At 33.6% G+C, this 22,762-nt stretch overlaps 3 protein-coding genes across 3 annotated transcripts; 2 read left to right on the top strand and 1 right to left on the bottom strand.

The window, feature by feature from the left end:
• The first annotated feature begins 220 nt into the window (after positions 1–220).
• On the top strand, positions 221–5,325 carry LOC25491383 (protein MLN51 homolog). Its single transcript, XM_039832968.1, has 12 exons — positions 221–1,098; positions 1,500–1,602; positions 1,799–2,049; positions 2,140–2,984; positions 3,606–3,720; positions 3,826–3,945; positions 4,065–4,117; positions 4,201–4,246; positions 4,341–4,411; positions 4,494–4,570; positions 4,709–4,790; positions 5,034–5,325. The coding sequence occupies exons 1-9, from the start codon at positions 590–592 to the stop codon at positions 4,366–4,368; spliced, it is 2,070 nt and encodes a 689-aa protein (XP_039688902.1). The 5' UTR covers positions 221–589; the 3' UTR covers positions 4,369–4,411; positions 4,494–4,570; positions 4,709–4,790; positions 5,034–5,325.
• Positions 5,326–6,349: 1,024 nt separating this feature from the next.
• LOC25491382 (uncharacterized) lies at positions 6,350–9,046 on the top strand. The gene is made up of 3 exons (XM_013599282.3): positions 6,350–7,657; positions 7,821–8,575; positions 8,643–9,046. Exons 1-3 carry the CDS (start codon positions 6,733–6,735, stop codon positions 8,934–8,936), a joined length of 1,974 nt encoding a protein of 657 aa, XP_013454736.1. The 5' UTR covers positions 6,350–6,732; the 3' UTR covers positions 8,937–9,046.
• Positions 9,047–18,064: 9,018 nt separating this feature from the next.
• On the bottom strand, positions 18,065–19,913 carry LOC25491381 (F-box/kelch-repeat protein At1g15670). Its single transcript, XM_013599281.3, has one exon. It carries the CDS (start codon positions 19,633–19,635, stop codon positions 18,553–18,555), a length of 1,083 nt encoding a protein of 360 aa, XP_013454735.1. The 5' UTR covers positions 19,636–19,913; the 3' UTR covers positions 18,065–18,552.
• Between the last annotated feature and the right edge of the window lie 2,849 nt (positions 19,914–22,762).

The raw sequence follows: 22,762 nt of genomic DNA, 5'->3' as shown, positions 1-22,762 counted from the left end.
AAAAAAAAAAATCTTTCCCTCAGAGAAAAAAAAAAATCTTATATCACGTCAATATCATCCCACGTATCAAACAAATTTGTGATCTATATCACGTGCCAGAGTCTATATCACGTGCCAGTAGTTGACGAATCACGAGATCCCAAATCAGCAAAATTCCCCAAATTACCCTTCTAAAATCAGATAATTACTTCCTACGTAATCCTCTATTTTAACTTCAAACAACTTCTCCTCTTTTCACAATTCGTGACTATTCATTCACTCCTAAATCTCCAATCTAGGGTTTCAGATCCCAATCCCCGCTCAATCCCCTCCCTCAATTTCCCCAATTAGGGTTCCATTTTCACCATCTCTCACATTTCTTGCCGCTCTTTTTCATCCGATTTCAATCGATTCAAGAAACTTTGCATAAAAGGGTTTTTTTTATTTTTTTTTATTTTCATTGATTAATTGTTCTGTTAACGATAAAGTTTGAATTTTTATCGTTTTTCGGTTCTGGGTTTTGGAATTGGTGGATTAATTTTGTGTGGGGTTCTTGTTTTTTGGGGGTTTTTGTTTCTTGAATTTCTAGGTTTTTTGTGGGGTTTTTGATATGGCTAATTCTGTTGCGGAAGATGATGTTGATTACGAGAGTGATCCTGAAGAGGCGCAAAGATCACTTCTTACAATGCGGAGACGCGAGGCTAGTGATGATGAAGAAGAAGAGGAAAGAGGGGTAGGAGAAAGAGATGATGATGATTCAGTTAAGAGTGAAGATCTTCGTGTTAGGGTTCGTTCTGATGATTCAGATGGTGAAGGTGGTGTTGCTGATTATGATGAAGATGATGAGGAAGTTGAGGAAGAAGAAGAATACGAGGAAGAAGAGTATGAGGAGGGAGTTGAAGAAGAGGTTTATGAGGAGAAAGGTGAAGGTGGGGTTGATGGTTCAGTGATTGTGGTTAAGGAATCTGAAGGTGGTGTGGTACCCTCTTTGGAAGAAGAAGATTCTGGTGAGGTTAATTTGGAGGAGAAAAAGGAGAACGAACCATTTGCTGTGCCCACTGCTGGTGCCTTTTACATGCATGATGACCGTTTTAGGGACAATTCTAATGCCCGCCAAAGGTATCTTTTTTCATCATGTTGCTTTGTACCAAATATACCTTTATGAATCTGTTTATATTTGTTGTATATTTAGTGTTACTTTGACTTGGAATTTTGTAGCTTTGTTTTAGATTTGGTCATAGAATTTGCTATTTTGTATGTATCACGGATACTTTAGATCGCAGGCACCTGTATGGCATTGACATTATTCCATCCAATTATTAATGTCAATGCGTGAGTCAGTGTCGTGTATGTGTCTGCTTCATATTACGGATACTTTAGATCAAAGGCACATGTATGGCATTGACACGTTTGATTACATTCTATTATTCTATCCAATTATTAGTGTCAATGCGTGAGATGTATGTGTCTGCTTCATAGTTTTTTTTTTCTTATCTTTTTAACTCTCTGACTTTTCAAAGGAGGATGCATGGTGGAAGGAGATTGTGGGAGTCCAAAGATGACAAGAAATGGGGACATGATAAATTCGAGGAAATTTCAGTGCAAGATAGACGCTATGATGAGGTAATGATCTTTATAGTGCTTTGTGATCACACATTCATTTTAGTTCAACAGTCATTTTTCTAAGACTCTTTTCTAATGTTGTGTGTATGAAATTTAGAGGTAATGATCTTTATAGTGCTTTGTGATCACACATTCATTTTAGTTCAACAGTCATTTTTCTAAGACTCTTTTCTAATGTTGTGTGTATGAAATTTAGAGGAGACCTTCTAGGGGTAATTTTCGAGGGCGCGGTAGAACTCGTGGCACTGGTCGTGGAGGACATGTTCGTGGAAACAGAAGAGAATACAATGACAGAGAATATAACAACAGAGAATATAATAACAGAGAATATAATGAAGGTAGCAATCAAAATCAGGTGCCTAAGGTTGTCGTGAAAGGAAGAGGGCCTCGAAGGTATGAACCTACTAACCGAAGGAATGGTCCAGCTCCCCAGGTGCAAAATAAACAGTAAGTACAAGATTCATTTTGTAGAATTTTCTGTTGACATGATCACTATCATGTTGAGGATTTCTGATATGTTTTTTTTTGTTCTCTTAGATCTAGGAAATCTCAGGATAAAACTTCACTTGCTATTTCAGAGAGAAACTCCATGCCATCATCCAATGCAGAATCTGACCCTGTGCCTGCTAAGAAAACTTCACATGTTGCTTCAAATTTGAACTATGCATCCCCTCCATTTTACCCCTCTGGCTCTTCTAACAAAGACATTAATCTGCCACAAAAACGGGATGTACAAATTGGCAGCACCAGCAGGAACATTCACCCTGTTATGGATGAGGGTTTTCCGGTTCAAAACAATACAATTCATCGGGGAAAGAATGTTGTTGATTCCATCAGCATGGACAAGCTGTATATTGACCAGTCTGTTGGCCCATCTGTTGGAAAGCCTTTGAACAATGTTCATTTGGCACCGCCTGGATCTTCTGGTGTCCATGTTTCTCAATCTCCTTTTCCCAGGCCTGCTGGGCCTGGGAGAGGTGCACCAATCCCATTACAGATGAATTACCAACCTGTTCCCTCACATACTCAAGTAAATAAAGTTTCTCCAACACAACTGCAGGCTATTCAGAGAAGTTCTGCACCAGGGCGAACTTTAACATCTGTGCAAGCTACTGCCGCACAGATGGGCCATCGACCTGGTAGTGGATCTCAGTCTTCATCTCCTCCAAAAAGATCTGCATCAATTAATTCACTTGATTCTGGAGAAACAGATGCGGCCTCAGAATCAGGTAAAGCCAAAGGTGCATTGGTGGGGAAGGGAAAGGGAGCTCCCCAGGGTCCTGGAAGGGGACCTTTTGTTTATGGTGGGGCACAGGTAATGGGTGCTGCTGGAAATATGGGCATCAGTCAAGGAGATCCAAACTTCCCCACCTTCTTACCAGGTTTGTAACTAAATTGCAAAAGTTAAGGAAATTTTGACTCCTGTCTACTTGATGCAAGTTCTGTTGTTCAAATGCAATTTTCTTCTGATATTGTGATTGAATGATTCTAAATTTTATCATTGTTGTCCTGCAAAAATTATTTAATATTATTTGATGTTAACCTGTTAATACGAATAGTCGAATATTTTGTTTGATCTTGAAGTGAGAATGATAAGTAATATTAGGGTTATTTACTATTCCAAACTCTAAGATTGTATACCTATATTATTAGGGCTATTTACTGTTTTTTCACTTCGATTGTTAGTATTATCAATAGCATTTATGTTGGATTAATCGTCAAACAAATGCATTATGGAAGATTATATTTCAACTTAATGAAGACGCGGATAATAGTTTTTGACTTTTTGGGTTTGTATAATATACTTGGGGTTAGGTCTTGGGTCCTGAATTTTCTTTCTTTCGAAGTACAGAGGTAAGGTATGTGAGATTGGGTACTGCAGGACTCTACTGTATTGTCATCTTTAGCCTTACGGTTCTGATTTATATTAATATCGTCTTGGGTTCTTTGAATTCCTTTACGCTTGCAATTGATTTTTCTATTTTTAATTTGGTTGGATGCAGTCATGCAATTTGGGGGCCAGCATCCTGGTGGTATGGGAGTTCCTGCTGTTGGCATGGCATTCCCTGGATATGTTGCTAATCCTCAGCTTGGTTTGGGAAAATCAGAAATGACATGGTACAGATATATCTTATGAGTTATACTTTTATTTATAATTGAACAATCTTAAATTCCTTATATTTTCATCACTCTAAACTTAGTAATTACCTTGTTTGTATTTAGGCTACCAGTCTTGGCTGGTGCTGCTGGAGCTTTAGGTGCTCAATACTGTTCACCATACCTTGCTGTTGACGGTGCTTATGGTCGACAACCGGGACAGACCTCTGCAATTGATAATTCAAGGTTTGTCCAGTTTTATAGTATTAACTATATGATGTATTACCATTTCATTTGCGATATTGCAGTAGCTTATTGCTAGATTATTGATTTCTTCTTTTTCTTTTTGCGATGAACCTTTGCAGCAAGGAAAATGTGAATAAAGCTAATAATGAATTGAAGCCACCACAAAAAACTGGTAAAATATATTTCATACCCTCTGATAGTTCACCTTTTGACTTCGGTTACATCAATTGTGATTTGTCTTTTATTTGTCTGTAGAGCTGGTAAATGACGAGTATGGACAACGACAGAATAAACCTCGCAGGCAAGTTGGCTTGCAAAATCATCTTTATTGCTACCGTCATGATTGCATATTTCTCAAATCATTTCAATTAATGTTGGTTATGCTATTTATGCAGATATTCGGAGATGAATTTTGGTCAGTGAGGTTTTATATAGGATGCAGCTTATTTGAAATAAGCAGATAAAGGTTTGTCCTCTGCAAACTAATAACTAGTTTTATGTTTGCAGTATTGTTGCATTTTCTTATATTCAGTAATTTTGTTATGCAGGCCTTACTCTAGGCCCTTTGTTCTCCAGCTTCTGATCTGGAGCACTTTGGGCTGCAATAAATTTCAAGACATTCTAGGTAGCTACTGAACTACTTTTAATCTTGAGAATACTAAGAAGTCATGACCTTTTAACAAAAATGTTACAATGATTATGCTTGGACTAACATCTTATTTTCCCCCCCTTTCTTTCCCTTTCCATAATTTTGCCCTTGCAGTTATATAACACCTGCTCATGCTGTTCCACATTCCTGAAGTTTCTGCAGTTTGACGGGTGGTAGTTGCTTGTTTAATTGTGCGGTAAGAATAATTATGAAAATAGAGATTCTATAATACCATTTAACATTTTTTTTTCTTCCAACATACCCTCCTATTGGTTGAAATTCAATTGAGTCTATTTTGAGTGAGATCCATTTGAATTTCAACCGGTAAAATAGTTGTCAAAACAAGTGTTACATGGTGTGCTGCTAATGGATTTCAGTTACTTAGTACCCTAATGGATTGATCTTTTGAAATAACACAATTTATGGTGGTTCTTTTCAGGTTTTTCTTGCTTGTTTGGTTTTCTAATGAAGCTTGTGAGAAACTAGTCAGGCTTTTCGTGAACTATGGATATAGAGAAAAAAAATATATGATAATGATTGTGAAGCAGCTGATTGCATCATGGAGATACAAAATTTTCTCATGTAAATGGTTACCTTTGTTCCATCTTGTCACCTTTGTGCTTTGGTTATAAGACTATATAAGCTTACCTCTACAGTGACTAAAGCTTTTATGACAATTTTAATCAATGCATCGTTTTTCCATCATTTTTATCTGAATTGATTTGAGTTTCTGGATATGTTTTCAAAAAATTTCATCTATAATTTTCCGCGCTTCTTGATATTGTTATTTGGTGGCAACTTTCTTATGTTCACGGCATCTTTAGAGGGAGCACCATAGACCATTGATATTTTTTGAATAACAGAGACCATTGATATTAAGCATTTTAATTCCTCATTTGACTTTATTTTTGTCCCTAAATATAAACCTTCTTTCAAATTATTAGATGTATTTTTTTTCTTCCCTAAACATATTTTTACTTGATACTACTAATTTGTTTTGAAATATGAAAAGTCAAATTTAATACACATATAAATTACACTATGAAAAGTCAAATTTAATACACATATAAATTACACTGACAATATTTATTAAGAAATGTGAAAAAGGCAATGATGGTCTGTTTGGTAGAGATGATTTAGAGAAGAGAGAAATATGAGAGAGAGAGTAGAAATAGGTGCTTTCTCCTGTTTGTTTTTGCAAAGAAATTTGAGAAGAGAGAGATTTTTGTGGGACCCACTGCTTTTTTCAATGGAGAAAATTTAGGTACAATTTTTTAGGTGTTTGTCGTATTATTCTTAACTAAAAATTAGAACTTAACTAAAAATTAGAACTATACGAAAAGTATCTAAATTTTCTCCTTTTTTAATCTCCTCACACCTGTGAAGAAAGTGAGCAGAGGGTCTATTTCATTTCCATTATTACCCCTCTATCTTTTTTGTTCATGTTGCCCTTTATATCAATTTTATTTCAACTCCATTGTTATACTTTCATGTATCCACCATTCTTTACAAATTCAACCTATTCTCTACCATTTTGCATATCCATATCCATTAATCTTACTGCCATCTATTTGTTTTTTCTTTTGCATAATGTAACTTTAATAAAAGAAAAAAGATATAATTTTTATGTAAATTCTGTTAAATCTACGAATAGCTTGAAACTTAATTGGTTTTAGATTCGGTTTCGCTGTATTTGGGTTTTGTACAGTGAGTTTTTTTAAATTATATTATTTTGTCTTGTCTTGTGTCGTTCTATTCCGTTCAAATAGTTTTCAAATTATATTATCATATAACTAAATTGAAATCAACCAAAAAAATAACAAGCTGATCTCAGTTATAGAACACTTAAGAAGAGAAGTAATCAATGTCATGTTTTGTACCAAATTAATGTCCTATGATGGTACATTTCAACAAATACCAAAGTCGTTGCAATTCTTGAAATATTTTAACCTTTCTTTTGCTCACCTAAAATAATATAAATAATATTTTAGTTGACCAACCAAACTAACTAACACGTGCACCGCTCGTGAACCGTTTTCTATCATACTCATAAAACCCTTCTCTTCTTGTTAAAACTCTCTTTCATTCACATTCACATTCACATCTTGTTACATAGCGTGCAAAAGGGTCCATTGTAAATGCAAAAACATAGCATCAAGAATTATAACATAGCTTTTATATACAATCATTCTATTGATTCTGTCTCAAAAAGGAAAAAAGAATTTATGCATGTGACTCATAGTAGTAATCAAATGGAGGAATGCAACAACAGTAGAGGAGAACTTCAATCTTCATCATCAAGATCAATTCCACAACAACATTCACCTTCATTGAGAAGAAGAGAAAGCAAAGGTAGTAGTAATGCATCGTTTTCTTGGATTGGAAGCAACCGGTTAGTTTTGTGTCTGATTTTGGTTACTCTTTGGGCTTATCTTGGGTTTTTTGTTCAATCTAAGTGGGATCAATATGAGAAAGAACAAGAATTAAAAGGGTTTGATTTTCATCTTAAAAATCATCAAGATTCAGTTGTGCAAAAAAGTTCTTTATTTGTTGATAATGAAAAAGTTGGTGTGAATAATCTCGTAGATGTTGTATTGGCCAAGAAAAGAGAAAATGGTAATATCAGTTCAAGGAAAAGGAAGAGTAGAAGGTTTTTGAGAAGTAAGGTACATGGTAAGGAAAAGGAGTTAGAAATTCCTCTTGTTGGTCCATTTGATTCAATGGAGGACAAAATCTTGAAATTGAGTACTAATGAGAAGGGTTGTGGAAAATGTGACAAGAAAAGTGAATTTGCAAAACTTGTTATGTCAAAGAGTTTTGTGTTGATATTTCATGAACTTTCTATGACTGGAGCACCACTTTCAATGATGGAATTGGCAACTGAATTGATGAGTTGTGGAGCAAATGTTTCAGCTGTTGTTCTTAGCAGGAAAGGTGGTTTGATGCAAGAACTTGTAAGGAGAGAAATTAAGGTGATTGATGATAAAGTGGATCATAGCTTCAAAACTTCAATGAATGCTGATCTTGTCATTGCTGGATCGGCTGTTTGTGCTTCATGGATTGGTATGAAGAAATTTCTAATTTTCCTTGTTTTTTTGTGATTTTTTAGTGTTTGAATGTTTTCTTGGTGATTTCTTTGTTTGTTATTTAATTAATTAATTTGTGTAAATAAGTACTTTTCTACAGAAGTTCTTATTAGAACAACATTTTTCTTGTATGTTTACAGAACAATACATTGAATACTTTCCTGCTGCTGCAAATCAAGTTGTTTGGTGGATTATGGAAAACAGAAGAGAGTACTTCGATCGTTCAAAGGACGTCTTGAACAAAGTGAAGATGTTGGTTTTTCTTTCCGAATCACAATCTAAGAAATGGCAAAAATGGTGTGAAGAAGAAAGCATAACGCTTAGATTCCAGCCTGTACATGTTCCATTGTCTGTTAATGATGAACTTGCTTTCTCAGCCGGACTTTATTCCTCGAGTGATACCGAGAAAATGAATGAGAAGAGGAAGTTGTTGCGCAAATCAGTCCGAAGAGAATTAGGTTTGAATGATAATGATATGCTTGTGATATCTCTAAGTAGCATCAATCCTGGAAAGGGACAGTTATTGTTTCTTGAACCAGCAAAGTCAGTATTAGAAAATGAATCATTTGAAGATGATTACAAAATGCAAAATTCATCAAAAGTTGAAGATATTTATACTTTGGCTAGAAGACATCATCTTAGAAAATTGTTACCAATGATGAAGGATAGCAATAGCAAGAGAGTGTTGTCCAACAATAATGGAGAAATGAAACAATCTCTGAAAATTCTGATTGGTTCAGTTGGATCTAAGAGTAACAAGGTGGAATATGTTAAAAGTATTTTAAGATTTTTGTCACAACATTCAAATTTGTCAAAGTCTGTTTTGTGGACTCCATCGACAACACATGTTGCCTCACTTTACTCAGCTGCTGATGTTTATGTCATTAATTCTCAGGTAATTGGACTGTTTATATACTTATCTTGAATACTCAGCTGCTGATGTTTATGTCATTAACTCTCAGGGATTGGGAGAAACCTTTGGACGTGTGACGATAGAAGCAATGGCATTTGGTCTTCCGGTTCTAGGAACAGATGGTGGGGGGACAAAGGAAATTGTGGAGCATAATGTGAGTGGTCTTCTTCATCCTATTAGACGTAAAGGGAATCATGTTCTTGCTCAAAATCTTGAGTTTTTACTTGAAAACCGATTGGCAAGAGAACAAATGGGAATGAATGGAAGAAAGAAGGTGCAAAGGATGTATTTGAAGGAGCACATGTATAGTAAATTTGTAGAGGTTCTTGTTACGTGCTTGTGAAGTAAATAAATAATTGCTTCTCACTTGTAATTACTCTTTTTGTTATGAATGGAAATGGAACTTGAGAACACGTACTATATAATATATTTTCTACAAGGTGCTTATATGAAGGTGCTAATGAGCAGCATTAGGTTAGCTCACATTACTTATACTTCATATTTTATTCTTAAGCACTACTCCTACGGGACTGAATGAGTGATTCATCAACACAAACTGAGAAGTCCAATTGCATATCTAAGCGATTGTGTTCTTTCTAATCAACATATAACCAAGTTTGATTTTTTTATGAAACTGAGGTAGATAAATAAACTTCAATCTCATGCGGTCATTGACTACACGCATTCATGCAGTCATGGGATTTATGTCTATCCGATCAAGATTTTATGTTTTAGATCTTAAACTCGTTAGGTTTATTTTTTAAATAAAATCAAAATTTGTTTGACATCTAGATTGTTAGATCAAAATCGTAGAGAAATTAACATCATCTGATAACAAAATAGATAGTGCAAGACAAGCTAAATTAAGTAAAATTTGATCAAAATATGCATAATGACCCTTGTTGGTGGAAAAACCCACACGACGCATAGCTATTGGCCTCGCGGTAAAAGACAACTTATCCCAAATGGAATTGCATGTTCCTAACTCATAGTAGAAAGCATGTATGAGATGACCATTGGAGTCTCTCACTCTCACAACGCAGTGCTATCCTATGAAGCCTCGATACTTTAAAATGGATCACATACCGTATTCTTTGCGTATTCTGTACCGATACCTGTTCGATATTTTTCGATACGTATCAGAAGATTAATCGAAGATTAAATTTTATTTTTTAAACAAATAATTATCCGATACTTCTCGATACGTATCCGGAGAGTATCCAATCATTATCCTACACCGGTATCTGCCCCGATACTTCCCAATTAATGTTAACTAAAATAACTTAACTCTTGAGTACTGATGTGTTATTTTTTGAATATAGTGTTTCTTTTTTAGATCGATATAGTATAACACTAACAATGTTCCTTTTGGATATAGTATAACACAGATGGTGCTCTTTTTGGGATATATTGTGTATGTAATTGGCTAATAATCACTCTTTTAATCGTCAATATTATTTATATTTATGTTGATTTGCTACGAGCCTATGACTGATTTATGTTGTTTGTTAATATATTTTCATATTAAAAAAATGGTATAATTATATTGTATATTTATATATATAATTTTTTTTATTAACGTATCTCAGTCGTATCGTATCTTGATTTTTGAAATTTTTCAGTATTGGTGCAGTATCGTATCCGTATCGTATCTCGTATTCGGGCTTCATAGGTGCTATCCAAATTAGTAACGAAGGAAACGTGAACATCCATTTTATAACAACCGAGCAGAGGAGGAGATGGAAAACATGTATATATTATTTTTGGTTCAAATTTAGAAAAATGATTAGAAATAAAGATAACTTGGTGTTCAATATAACACAGCACAACATTGTAAAAAATCAAAAAAATAAATGTAGAATATTTTAAAAGTTTGTCTTTTTTTTTTTTTTTTTTTTTTTTTTTTTTATGTCTAGTAATTACGAATCAAGTTGACCCATAAAGAATAAAAACAAAAGGACAAATCTGATTCTAAGAATTAAGGTCGAAGACACCGTGAATAATAATATGGCCAGAAGTATTCATCTTTATTGTAACACCCCGTTTTCCCAATATTAAAAAAATTCTTAAAACATAACATTTATCAGAGTAAACATCAAACAACGGGATATCACATATAACGTAATCCAACAGTTAAATAACAATTTAACCAATATCTTAACCATTGCAGCGGAAAATCATAATCTTAATTCATAAAACGTTTTGGCACGTAGGCCCCATCAAATAGTCCATAATCGTAATCCATAACATTATAAAAATAACATAATAGTCACGTAAGAGAATGAAGCATGCATAAACATAAACCCCGTCCCGTTACGTATCAGAGCGACCTAGACGACACAGTGAAGGCAAGACCAACTCACGAAAGCAACCTGCAAACTAAGTACGATCACCTGCAAGTTACCCATACGAAGGGCAACATTTTCAAGCAGAAGGGGTGAGATTTCATAATCAAATAACATTAATCAATGTAATTGCGAATCATAAATTAACATCATAATCATTCCTTAGATAACATTGCATATTTGCTAAACAGTTATAACATAATCATATATCCAATTATCATGAACAAAATCACATAATTGATAAACACTTATCACGTAATCACGTATTCAATCATCATCAACAAGGCATCTTAATCATGACAATGTGACAATGCTCTTAGACTCCCTATATGCATGTGGTATCAATCGTCATCATAAGTATTAATATACTTTAATCGTGCGGAGGACAAAGCTCCTATAAAACGTGCGGAGGACAAAGCTCCTATTATTCGTGGTGAGGACTAAGCTCAATGAGATGCTATGCATGGACACTTATGAACAATAACATCGTAATCAACATATCAACATGCATCCAATAATTTGGAGCTAACTTCATCATAAACTTATGCACTTAGTTAAATAACGGAAGCAGCATAAACAGATCACATAAACAAGATGATATCATTATATCAATAGCTTATAAATATCAGGAACATCAACCTTCATATCTTGCACGAATATTCAATACATTAGTTCATGTCCATTTAATATCAACATAACTTAAACAACTCTACAGACTGCATTAAACGTCATCATTAGGTCTTAATACCAACTAGGGGTTCGCTCTTGATCAACACGTGCGACACAGATCGCACAAACACTCAAACAAGTACATTCAGGTTGTACTCGCGAGGCGAGTACCACTCATCTCCCAAACTAATGTTGTTTTGGGTTCCCTCTGATCCTACATTCATTCCTAATCAATACTAGGTATGTTCAGGCACTCTAGGGCATCCAAGGTCCAACTAAAAATGTCGAAACATAAAATATGACATGCACTCTGCCTAAGCTCGCGAGGCGAGAAAGGGTTGCTCGCCATGGCGAGTTGCACCAAACAACTCGCGAGGCGAAAGGAAAGGGCTCGCGTGGCGAGCGATGAAGTTCATCACTCGCCGTGGCGAGCGATGAACAGAAGCACGGGCAGACTAGGGTTTTTCTCAAAAATCCAACACACAACATGGTTCAAAGCCTAATTTTGATTCCATAATCCATCCTAAACATGTTCTAAGGTTAAAGGACGGTTTCTACATCAATCTAAACAAGTTTTACCGTTTCATCATCAATTTTTAGGGTTTTGACCTAATTTTCAAACTTTTCTAAAACAATCCTAACTTTGTCAATTAATCATCAGGATTACAACAATCAATGCTATTGAATCATTAGTCTCACCCTTACCTTGTTTCAAGAAAATTGCAGCACTCTTGGTCTCTTGCTCCTCTCTAACCTTTTCTCCCTTTTTCCAAAAGTTTTCACGTACAATGGTTTTCTAAAGATATTAGGTCTTCCCTATTTATACCTCTTTCTAATAACTTATCTTATCTCACTTTCTCCCCTAAAACTATCTAAAATATCAAAACAGCCCTCAACTAAATATTTTATATTATTTTCAAATCTTTATTTTATTTAACAATAAAATAATTCTCATATTCTTATCAAATCTTCCAAAGCTCATAACTTAACACGTCATCAATCAAATCATCATAAATCATCAAGACATACCAAAATCATGCATATATTATATAAATATAATATAATCACCTAAACTCGATTAAATAAACGATTAAACGAAAGTGGGCGTTACATTTATGAAGGTAAGAAAAACACAAGAAGGGGTTGAATTGTGTTAGCTTTTTCTTCTTTTTCTCCTAACTGAAAATGCAGTTCAGAAGCAGATAGAGTTCTACTTCTGAAGAGATGTTCATAACTAATTGCAGCGGATAAAACAGAGAGAGAGAAGAAAGACACAAGCAATTTATACAGGTTCCTTCCACAAACCGGAAGTCAGTTATGTCCCCCTTGCACTTCCAAGGAGAGTTCACTATGTAATATCTGATTACAAATGTTCACTACTAAACTTAGTAAGAGACTTCAAATTGCTCAAGCACAACTGCAAGAGACTTCCTATGCTCCTGAACACAATCAAGAGACTTCTATTGCTCAAGCACAATTGCAAGAGACTTCTATTGCTCAAGCACAAATGCAAGAGACTTCTGAATTCAAACAGAATTACAAAGAAAATTGTTTGAAATGAACACTTGATATACAATCAGTGGTGTTCACAATACAAATCAGATACAGACTCTAAAGACTCTATAATTTCTAAGATATGAGCTTTGATAAGAAATTCTAAGTGAACTTTGAAGTGGAGAACAATTTCAACAGAGTTTTGGCTTAGCTGATGCGTAGTATTGTTCTTATGAAACTCTGAGTCTTCACTTCTTTATATAGAGGTGTGAAAAAGACGTTGAATTGCCAGCACATTCAAAATAGAGTCGTTTGAAGCTTTTGATCAATCACCAATGATCCTTTGTCTGATATGGTTATTGTCCTATGAAGGATCAATTTCAAATGTGTTCCCAATATGAATAAACATTGTTGCAGGCAGAGCTGTTATCCTTGCCTTGTAGCAGAGACAAAAACAGAGTAGTGGAGATAGTGGTTGTACACTTCGTACAAACATACTATGTCAACGCTCTTTGAAGAATAACCATCCAATACTTTTCAATCCTTTCAAAATAGCCGTTGGAATACTTTTCCAGTCTTCTGCAATCTTAGACGAGTTTGAATCCTTGAAACAGCTTTTGAAGCTTTAAGTTGCATCTCCTGATGAACTGCAGCTTCTGATGAACTTGCTTTTGATGACGTCATCACTTCAGGAGCACCTTGTCTTCAGGAGCAGTTTTCTTCAGACACTTTAAGCTTCCCTTTTTGTTGATGTACTTGCTCTTTATTTGTTCTTCCAAAACCAATTTAAGATGTCAAATTTTTGTCTATAGTCCTGTACACTTGAACAAATATTAGCATATCCAATTGACAATTTTTATAACTTTGTTATCATCAAAACTCTTAAGGATTATTATTGCTAAACACATTTTGTTCAAACACTTTATTCTAGTATTTAGAATATGAAAATGCTAACAAGTGTCTTAAGACATTGTCTAAGTTAATACTAAATTAGAATAAGCTCAAAGAACGTGCGCATAGTAATTTTTACATAGAAAAACATGCTATTAAGTTTTTAGATAAGATTTATTTTTATAAATTCTTTAAATAATTTTCTTAAAACACTTGTTAACATAACTCTTTTAAAAAAAAACATGAAACTTGTCTCATCGATTGTTTTGACTAGTCACCAATAGGGTGGAGAGATGGATTTAAGGGAATGATTTTAACTTTTAAGTGGCGAACAAACAAAATCAACTAACATGAAAGAGGGAAAAACGTGCAATTGTATAAATGCTTTGGGCTTTACCCTAATTGGAAAAGGTTAGAAAAGTAGGAAAGGTTAGTTGCTTCCTTAGGTCAATTGGAACATATCAAGAGAAGGAAGAACCAACCAACTTTCCAAATTCATAGTCTTAGGAGTAATAGTCAAAATCAAACTAATTTAACTAAATGTAAAACAATATTTTTGTACATAACTACGTGAAGGACACATCTATTAGAATTAGAATAACATGAATCTCAAATAGTTACTCTGACATCCATTGGAATACCACTTTTATTTATTGTTGATATTATAACTTTTAATAGAATTTAACGATGAGAGAAATTGAATAATAACGAATAAAATGGACTCTATTAATACATATAAGTCCATATAAAAATGAGAAGAGGATAACAACTAACAATGGGTTTGTGTGATGCCATCTTATGACTTGATCAATTGGGACTATGGAATGTGCAAATTGAGTTAGACCATAAGTTAGTGATTGATAGAATAATTGATAGGTTCAGAAATCAATCAAAATTTGGTATAATTATGTCGCGATGTAGATTACTATTGTGTTATTTTTCAAACTTTAAAATAAATTTTGTCGGGAGACAAAAAAATTGTGTCGTCCATAGTGTTAACAAAAATGTCAAAGTTATATGATCGTCGTTAAATATTTGATTTAATTTCATCTTATATTTCTTCTGATGAAATAATGTGAGTTTTTGTTGGTTAAAAAACGTAACTATTAACAAATGTATCTTTAATTTCATCTTATATTTCTTCTCACTAAAACTCACATTTGTAAAAAAAAATCTCCATGTAAAATTGTTTTACACCCATAATGCATATATTAGATCCTTATTACATTGATATAATATAAGATAATTTGTTTGATAATGAATTTTTTTACTATCGTAATTAATGATATTTGATGTCCCACTTACTATAACTCTTGGATGGAGAGACTGCATGTCTAAAAAAAATACCATATATAACTAACAAGTATCTTGATTTTTCAGTTATAAATTTAAATCTTAGTTTTCTCTTTTGTTAAAAATAAAAAATAAAAAAAAGCTTAATTTACTACATATTTTCTCAAAATAGAGCGAAATTATTTGAGAAATTATATCATAATTTTATTTTTATTTTGCAAAAAAGGGCGGTGGCCACCCAACACCAAAATATCTATAATCAAAATAAAGCAAGAAGTACAAACTGGAGGGACTATACCAAAACTTCAAAATTACATGCAAAATTTAAAGTTAGGGCATCCTAATTTGTTTTTGATATAGTAGTCCTTAATAAACATAGGAACTTCTTGCCAAACATTGATTGAAGGAATGGTAGAATGATTTGCAAGGAGGTCGGCTACTTGATTCTCCTCCCTAAAAATGTGAGAAATGATATCATAATTGAATTCATGCTACTTAAATATTTATGTGGTATATTGATGTTCACAAACTCCATGATTATGGAATCATCGAATCATAAATTTCAGAATTTGAGAGAAGAATTGTTCTTATCATTTGACCATAAATGAAATTGAAAATGATCGGTAAGAATATCCTTTAGACCGTCTATAATGGGAAGTCTTTTCCCTATTTAGCATTATACTAAATAGGCACCCCATTGTAGCATCAATTAATATGGTGTTTATAAAGATTGGTGTTTTTATAGACACCTTCTCTCTCCTGTTACCCATGAATCCTTGATGTACAGTTAATTCTATTTCCGTATTATTTTAATTTTAAAAAGTAAATTATATATGATGATTGAATGGAAAACAATTTTTATACAACAACAAATAATTTACACATCTGAATGGGAAAAAAAAATATATGATGATTGAATTTAAACAAAATAACAAATAATTTAGCATCATTTTATTAAAAAAAAAAACCAATAATTTAGCATCATTTAATTTTGAGAAATTCTTGTGTAGGAACGAACCTAACCTATCATCCTTACAAACAACAAATTAAAACATGACACGTCGTTGTTTTTTTTTAAAATAATTATAAAAAATTAAATCAACTAGTCCTTTCTCTCTCTCCACCACCACTAGTTGGTGATCTTCCATCACCATTCACCACCAACACCATTTATGGTGGAAAAACAACGACGTATCATGTTTTAATTTGTTGTTTGTAAGGATGATAGGTTAGGTTCGTTCCTACACAAGAATTTCTCTTTAATTTATATTGTTTTTTCAAGTTTTAACTTTTTTCTTTGAATTATTAATAAATTTTTAAAAAAATATTTGTTTTTTTTAATAATTTATAATTAAACTATTTCAATATTTTAAAATCATATAATTATGATGTGTATATAAATTATTGTTAAAATTTAATGATATGGAGTTATTTTTGGGACCCAGTTAATAATTATTTTGAGGTGCTAGACTGAAGAGATTAGGTATTTATTAAGTATTAATTACAAAACGAATAATGTATACCGTTGGGATCCGTTTAAACACCTAAATGTGATGCTGCATTATGGATGGTCTTACAACAAAGGATAACTTAAAGGAATAACTAACTAAACTTTTAATAACAAATTTATAACTAACTTCTGATATGGCAAGCAAGCCTAACTAATTGAAATGACTAGTAAATAACTAATTTTGTGCTAAATCAAACACCATTTGGATTTGGATTGACACAAATGGTTAAATTTTCTACTCACGCTTCATGCGATGCGACTTTAATTACTAGACTATATTCAAAATTTATTATGAATTCTCGTACAAAAGGTTATATCTGACTTTAGATAGATTGTGTGTGTTCCTCCTTATCTTCATTATTTTAACACTTGGTTAAACAAAATAATGTAACATAGTTAGCATAACACTTGGTTGCCTCTTAAAAAAGCTAAATTATATAAAAGGTTGATTAAGTTATTTAACTATAGAAAGTTGATCATTTAATTTTTTTTTGATATCATTAAGTTTTTAAGTTATATAACTGTAATAAGTTGCTCTTTTATGTTTAATTCGTACAATTTAGATCTTTTAAATTATATAATTATAACAATTTGAGAAATTTTTTATCTTAAAAAAATAAGTTATTTGACATTTAAAAGTTACACTTAAATAATTTAAAAGACCTAAATAATATAAAATAATTTAAAGATCAACTTGTTATAAATAAATAACTTATCGGTGATGTAATTTAACCTAAACAAAATAACATTTGAGTTGTTTGATGGTGTTGGTTTGAATTCTTGGGTGTAATCTCTTAAAATTTCAGATTCAATTTTTGCTGATGCCAAAATAGCTAGACTAATCCATACAAAATTTTGTTCGAATTTTAAACGAGACTCTTACAAATAAATGGTAAAATTTGAACCCTTGAATTAATAATAATCATTAGAACCGTACAAGAAAAAAGTTAGTTAAAAAAGATGATACACGTGACATTAATAATCAATAGTAATATAATCGATAAGCTTCGAGAATGTGTCAATAGTAGCTTATCTCAACACGTTAGCAAGGATTGCGTTACGTCTAATAGAAGAGTCGGCATAAGCTTTGACACCAATAGTAGTAGTATTTTAAATAACAAACGTAACATAGTGTACAATTTCAATCATGTACAACAAAACTTATGGTATTAATTTACAAAGCAAGACTACGTATTTCACCTATATTTTATATCAACTTTCCTTTTTCTTTTCATGAAAATAAAAGGTCAAAACCCCAAAAAAAACTAATTAATAACTAAAACCGTTACCATACCATTCCAAAAAATGTACAAAATGTAGGAGTTCAAGCAACAACTTGAAAGCAATGTTTAAAATTGAAGTGGATATTGAATCCGAGAAATCTTCAAACCACTTGCTCAAGTGTTTTAAACTACTCGAACTTACACAAAACTGCAATCAAACCATTCAAGTATTGTTGATTCAAGTGTTTTAACTATTCAAACTTATACAAAATTGCGATCAAACCATTCAAATAACTAAATCGTAGACAATGTCAATTCTCGATTTAACTGAATGAACGGTTTGATTCAGTTTTTAAAACATTGTTCGAAAGTTCTTGATGGCTATGTGCTTGAGTGATCCAATACATCAACCATAGAGTTTTAGCCTATGGAAAAAACATAGCTCCACTTGAACTCCCACTAGTTTAGCAACTTCAAAATATCATATTGATAGTTGAAAATTCAAAAGTAAAAAAAGTAGAAAATTCAAAATTCCTAAATTTCTAAAACACAACCAGTTTGGACATGTCCCTTAAACCCATCTGGACAATCCAATTTTCTCCAATTATTATTATTTACATCAAAAACATAACCCATATGCACTTCACCATAGCCACTTGATCCAATCACAACCACAAAACCATCGAACGCTCCAACATACGCCACGTTGCATATCTCATCTGGAACCCTACCCATCTTCTGCCACGTGTGAGCCCTCATCATAACCAATTCACCATTGCAACACATATAAACACTCTCCTCCTCATCACCACCGTCCACCAAAGTCATAGGACACGTGGCACAATCCAAATACTCTTCCTCCACTTGACCCCACTTCCACGTCACAAAATCAAACGCCTCCGCACTCCTCTCAAACCTCCCTTGATTCTCCGTCGTGTAACCACCAACAACTATAAACCTCCCGCCACGGAACACCGCCTTACACTCGTCTCTCTCCGACGACATCTCTGGCAACTGAACCCACACATCCGCCACCACATCATACGCCAAAGCGGACCTCAATGCGTTTTTCTCGTCATCATGACCGCCAGCTACAAAAATTGTTTGGCGGTCATCTGACGAACATCCAAAAAACGTACGAGGTCCACCTGGCATTTGGGTCCCACAACGCCACTTGGCCGACAAAAAATTATAAACAAACACAGAATTCGATGCTTTCCATGTTTCCGGATCCAAACCTCCCAACACAACAAGATCATAACCAACACATGCTACCTGACACATAACCGGTAAACCGGAATTATAACCGGGTGGTGCCGGTAACTCACTCCAAAAACCCGTTTCCGGTTCAAACACACTCAACCGGTAAACCGGGTTTACAAGTCTTTTTGTTGAACCGGTTTCAGTTTTATTCGGTTCAATCCGTGCTTGAACCATCACAAGAACTTTTTGACTGTTACCGGTTCTCCGCCGTTGACGATGGTACTCCACCGTATGTATCTCCGTCTTCCACCCTTTACAAACTGAAGCCACCGTTGGAAACTGTTGGTATGAAACCCGAATTAAACAGTCTCGGGCCACATCTTCGGGTAAACCAGAAATAAGCTCCATATTCATAATATAAAAAACTTAAGAATTGAAATTTGAGAGTGAAAATGAAGATTAAAAGAGGATTTAGCAACAACCCATTAACTAGAATTGAAGAAAGAAGAGATTTTGAGGTGAAAGATTGAAACTTGAATAAAGGAGATGAAAGGGGTATTTATGGTATTTGAGTATGTTTTTGATATTTTTGAGGTAAAAAAAGTTCTGTGTTATGTTGTGTTATGGAGATGGAGGGAGAGGGGTTTGAGGAATGAGATTTATAGAGAGGAGAAGATAAGAAAAAAGAGGGGTGCACATGGGTTAGGGTGTGATTAGTGATTACAATGTGGGGCAAGTTGTGAGTGTAAAAGTGATAAGTATAATAAGTGCTTCTAGAAGGGTTTTTGATTGAGAAGCTGGACATGTTGAAAAGGACAAATAAGCTTTAATAATTATTGAAAGGCAGCAACGACTTTTACTAATTTGCTCTGTTTGCTTAACAATTGAGTGATTGATGATAGCAATTTTTATAAACGAGTCTTTCGATGTTTTCAAAATTAAAATTGTTTTAAAGTCGACAAGCAGCCGAATATTGAAGGTTATTCCCTACATTTCTAAATTATAGTCGTTTATGATTTTAAAATGATTAGTAAAAAAATGATTAATTATATTGATTTCAATGATAAAATTGATATCATTTACTAAAATATCTTTATTAATTGTAATTTTTTTATGATGTTTAGAATTCGAACTTCGATCTTACATATACTACTATGCATTATTTTTACCAATTGAGCTAAGCTTTGTAATTATTGTAGTAGTTAAGTTGCATAAAATAAAGACCCCTTATTATGTTTGGCAATCGACTGACATGTGTTCTTGTAACTTCATTGTATGACTCTTAGTTTATGGGTGACCATTAAGTACATCTTGTATTTAGGTGGTCACCGCCTTTGTTAATATATTTCATTTTTATGTCTTAAAAAAATCAATAAATAAGGGTATAATCATATGGAAAAAATAATAAATGTTGCATTGATATTTTAACGTGATAATTATTTTGAGAAAAAATTGTTAAAAAAAAAAAATTTGAGAAAAATTAAATAATAAAGAGACAATTACTGTGAGAGTATCATTTTTATTGCAATTAATTTTTTTTTATGAAACAAAGTTTTAGTGATTTAACCACCAAATATTTTAAGATTCCTAAAACGTTAATAAATATACTACCATTATTCAACAAATATTATAAAAGTAATTTTTACATTGATATAGCAGTTTCTTCTTTCAAAGAAAAAAATGATATAGCAGTTTCTTTTAATAAAAAAATATTCATTCTGTCCCTATATGTAAGCTGGGGATGGCAATGGGTACCTAATGGATAGGGTACTACAATGCCCGTCCCCATACTCGCATTTATAAAAAAATATTCGTACCCGTGCTCGTATCTTCGTAGGCAACAACTTTAGTCCTCTTCCCCATACCCTATGGGTAGGGGTGGGAATAGGCCAGGCCAGGCCAGGCTTTGATAGGCCTGAGCCTGGCCTACGAAATAAATCACAAGCCTGATGTAACGTCCGTTTCGAATTATTTAATTATTTAATTGAGTCTAGAAATTATTTATATGAGTTTATATTATATTTATATAATATATGTGTGATTTATATGATTTATAAGATTGAGGTGGTTTTTATGATTTTATGAGGAGTTGTGACTTATTTTATTGTTTAATAAAATAAGATTTGAAAATAAATAAATATTGAGTTTAGGGGTTGTTTTGAGATTTTAGAGAGTTTTGGGAGAGAAAGAGAAATAAGATAAGATAATTGGAGGAGGTATGTATAGGGAAACCTAGTTTAGAAAAAACAGTACGTACGATCAAATTTTAGAGAAAAGGGAGATAAAGCCAAGAGGAGAGGGAGAAGACCTAGAGGCTGCGATTTTCATCAATAAGGTAAGGGTGAGACTAGCTTTTCAATTCTATTAAGTCTATGAATCAACGGTTACATTTAACATGAATTAGAATGAGTTTAAGAAGAATCGGAAATTAGGTCAAAGTGATAGAATTGATTATTAAACGGTGAAAAGTTGTTAGATTGATGCAGAACCTGTTCCTAGACCTTAGATGATGTGTAGGATGAATTCTGGAATCAATGTTAGGCTTAAAACCATTAGAAAAGATGAATTTTTGTAAAAACTGCACTTCTGCCCGAGCCAACATTCATCGCTCGCCCTCGCGAACGATGATCCTCGCCTCGCGAGTGATGAAGTTCATCGCTCGCCTCGCGAGTTGCACGTCGCAGCTCGCCATAGCGAACAGATGAACTCGCCTAGCGAGCTTGACCAGAGAGCATGCAAGATTTCATAATTTTGACTTTTGAGTTAAACCTTAGATGTTTTCGAGTGCCTGAACATGTCTAATAATGATTAGGAAAGAATGTAGGATGAGATTGAACCTGGAATGAAACTTGTGGGATTCTGACCTGAACTCGCCACGGCGAGCAGAGGCTCTCGCCTCGCGAGTGACCCAGAAACAGAGTGACTTGTTAGATTTTGCGACCTTTGTTGCACGAGTTGTCGAGAGTTGAACCTTTGGGTAGGATAAATACTTAATGATGAGGTTAATTATAATATGTGAAGCTGTTTAAGATGTGTTGTTGCTGATTATGATGCGATACAATGTTTATGCATTACTTGAAGAATATTTGAATATTTATGATGCGAAATCAACAACCAAGACTCATGCAAATGACATGACCACTGCTAAGACACCATCTTAGACTTCTTAATGAAATGCAATTATGCATGTGGTACCAATCAGGATCGAGGCCCTCACCGCTTTTGAATGGTTAAAGCATTCATCAGGACCGAAGCCCTAACCGCTGTTGAGCAACTGGTACTCCAGGACCGAAGCCCTCACCGCTGTTTTTATGCATATGCAATGGACCTACTTGTGTATATCTACATACAACTGACCATGCAATGCAACTCCAAGTGACTCCACTTAAATAACATGTATGATTAATAATTAAACATACAATGCATTCATCATCATCAATCATCATCAAATCCAGCAATTCAATCAATCAAATAATGCATAATTATATAACTATGCTCAAATCCAACAACATCAGGGTACTACCACTCATGCACGAAAATC

This window comes from Medicago truncatula, chromosome 4 (assembly GCF_003473485.1).
Source record: "Medicago truncatula cultivar Jemalong A17 chromosome 4, MtrunA17r5.0-ANR, whole genome shotgun sequence".
In the NCBI taxonomy this organism is placed as follows: Eukaryota; Viridiplantae; Streptophyta; class Magnoliopsida; order Fabales; family Fabaceae; genus Medicago; species Medicago truncatula.
Note: the sequence above shows the minus strand (reverse complement) of the source record. Positions and strands in the feature narration are given on the sequence as shown.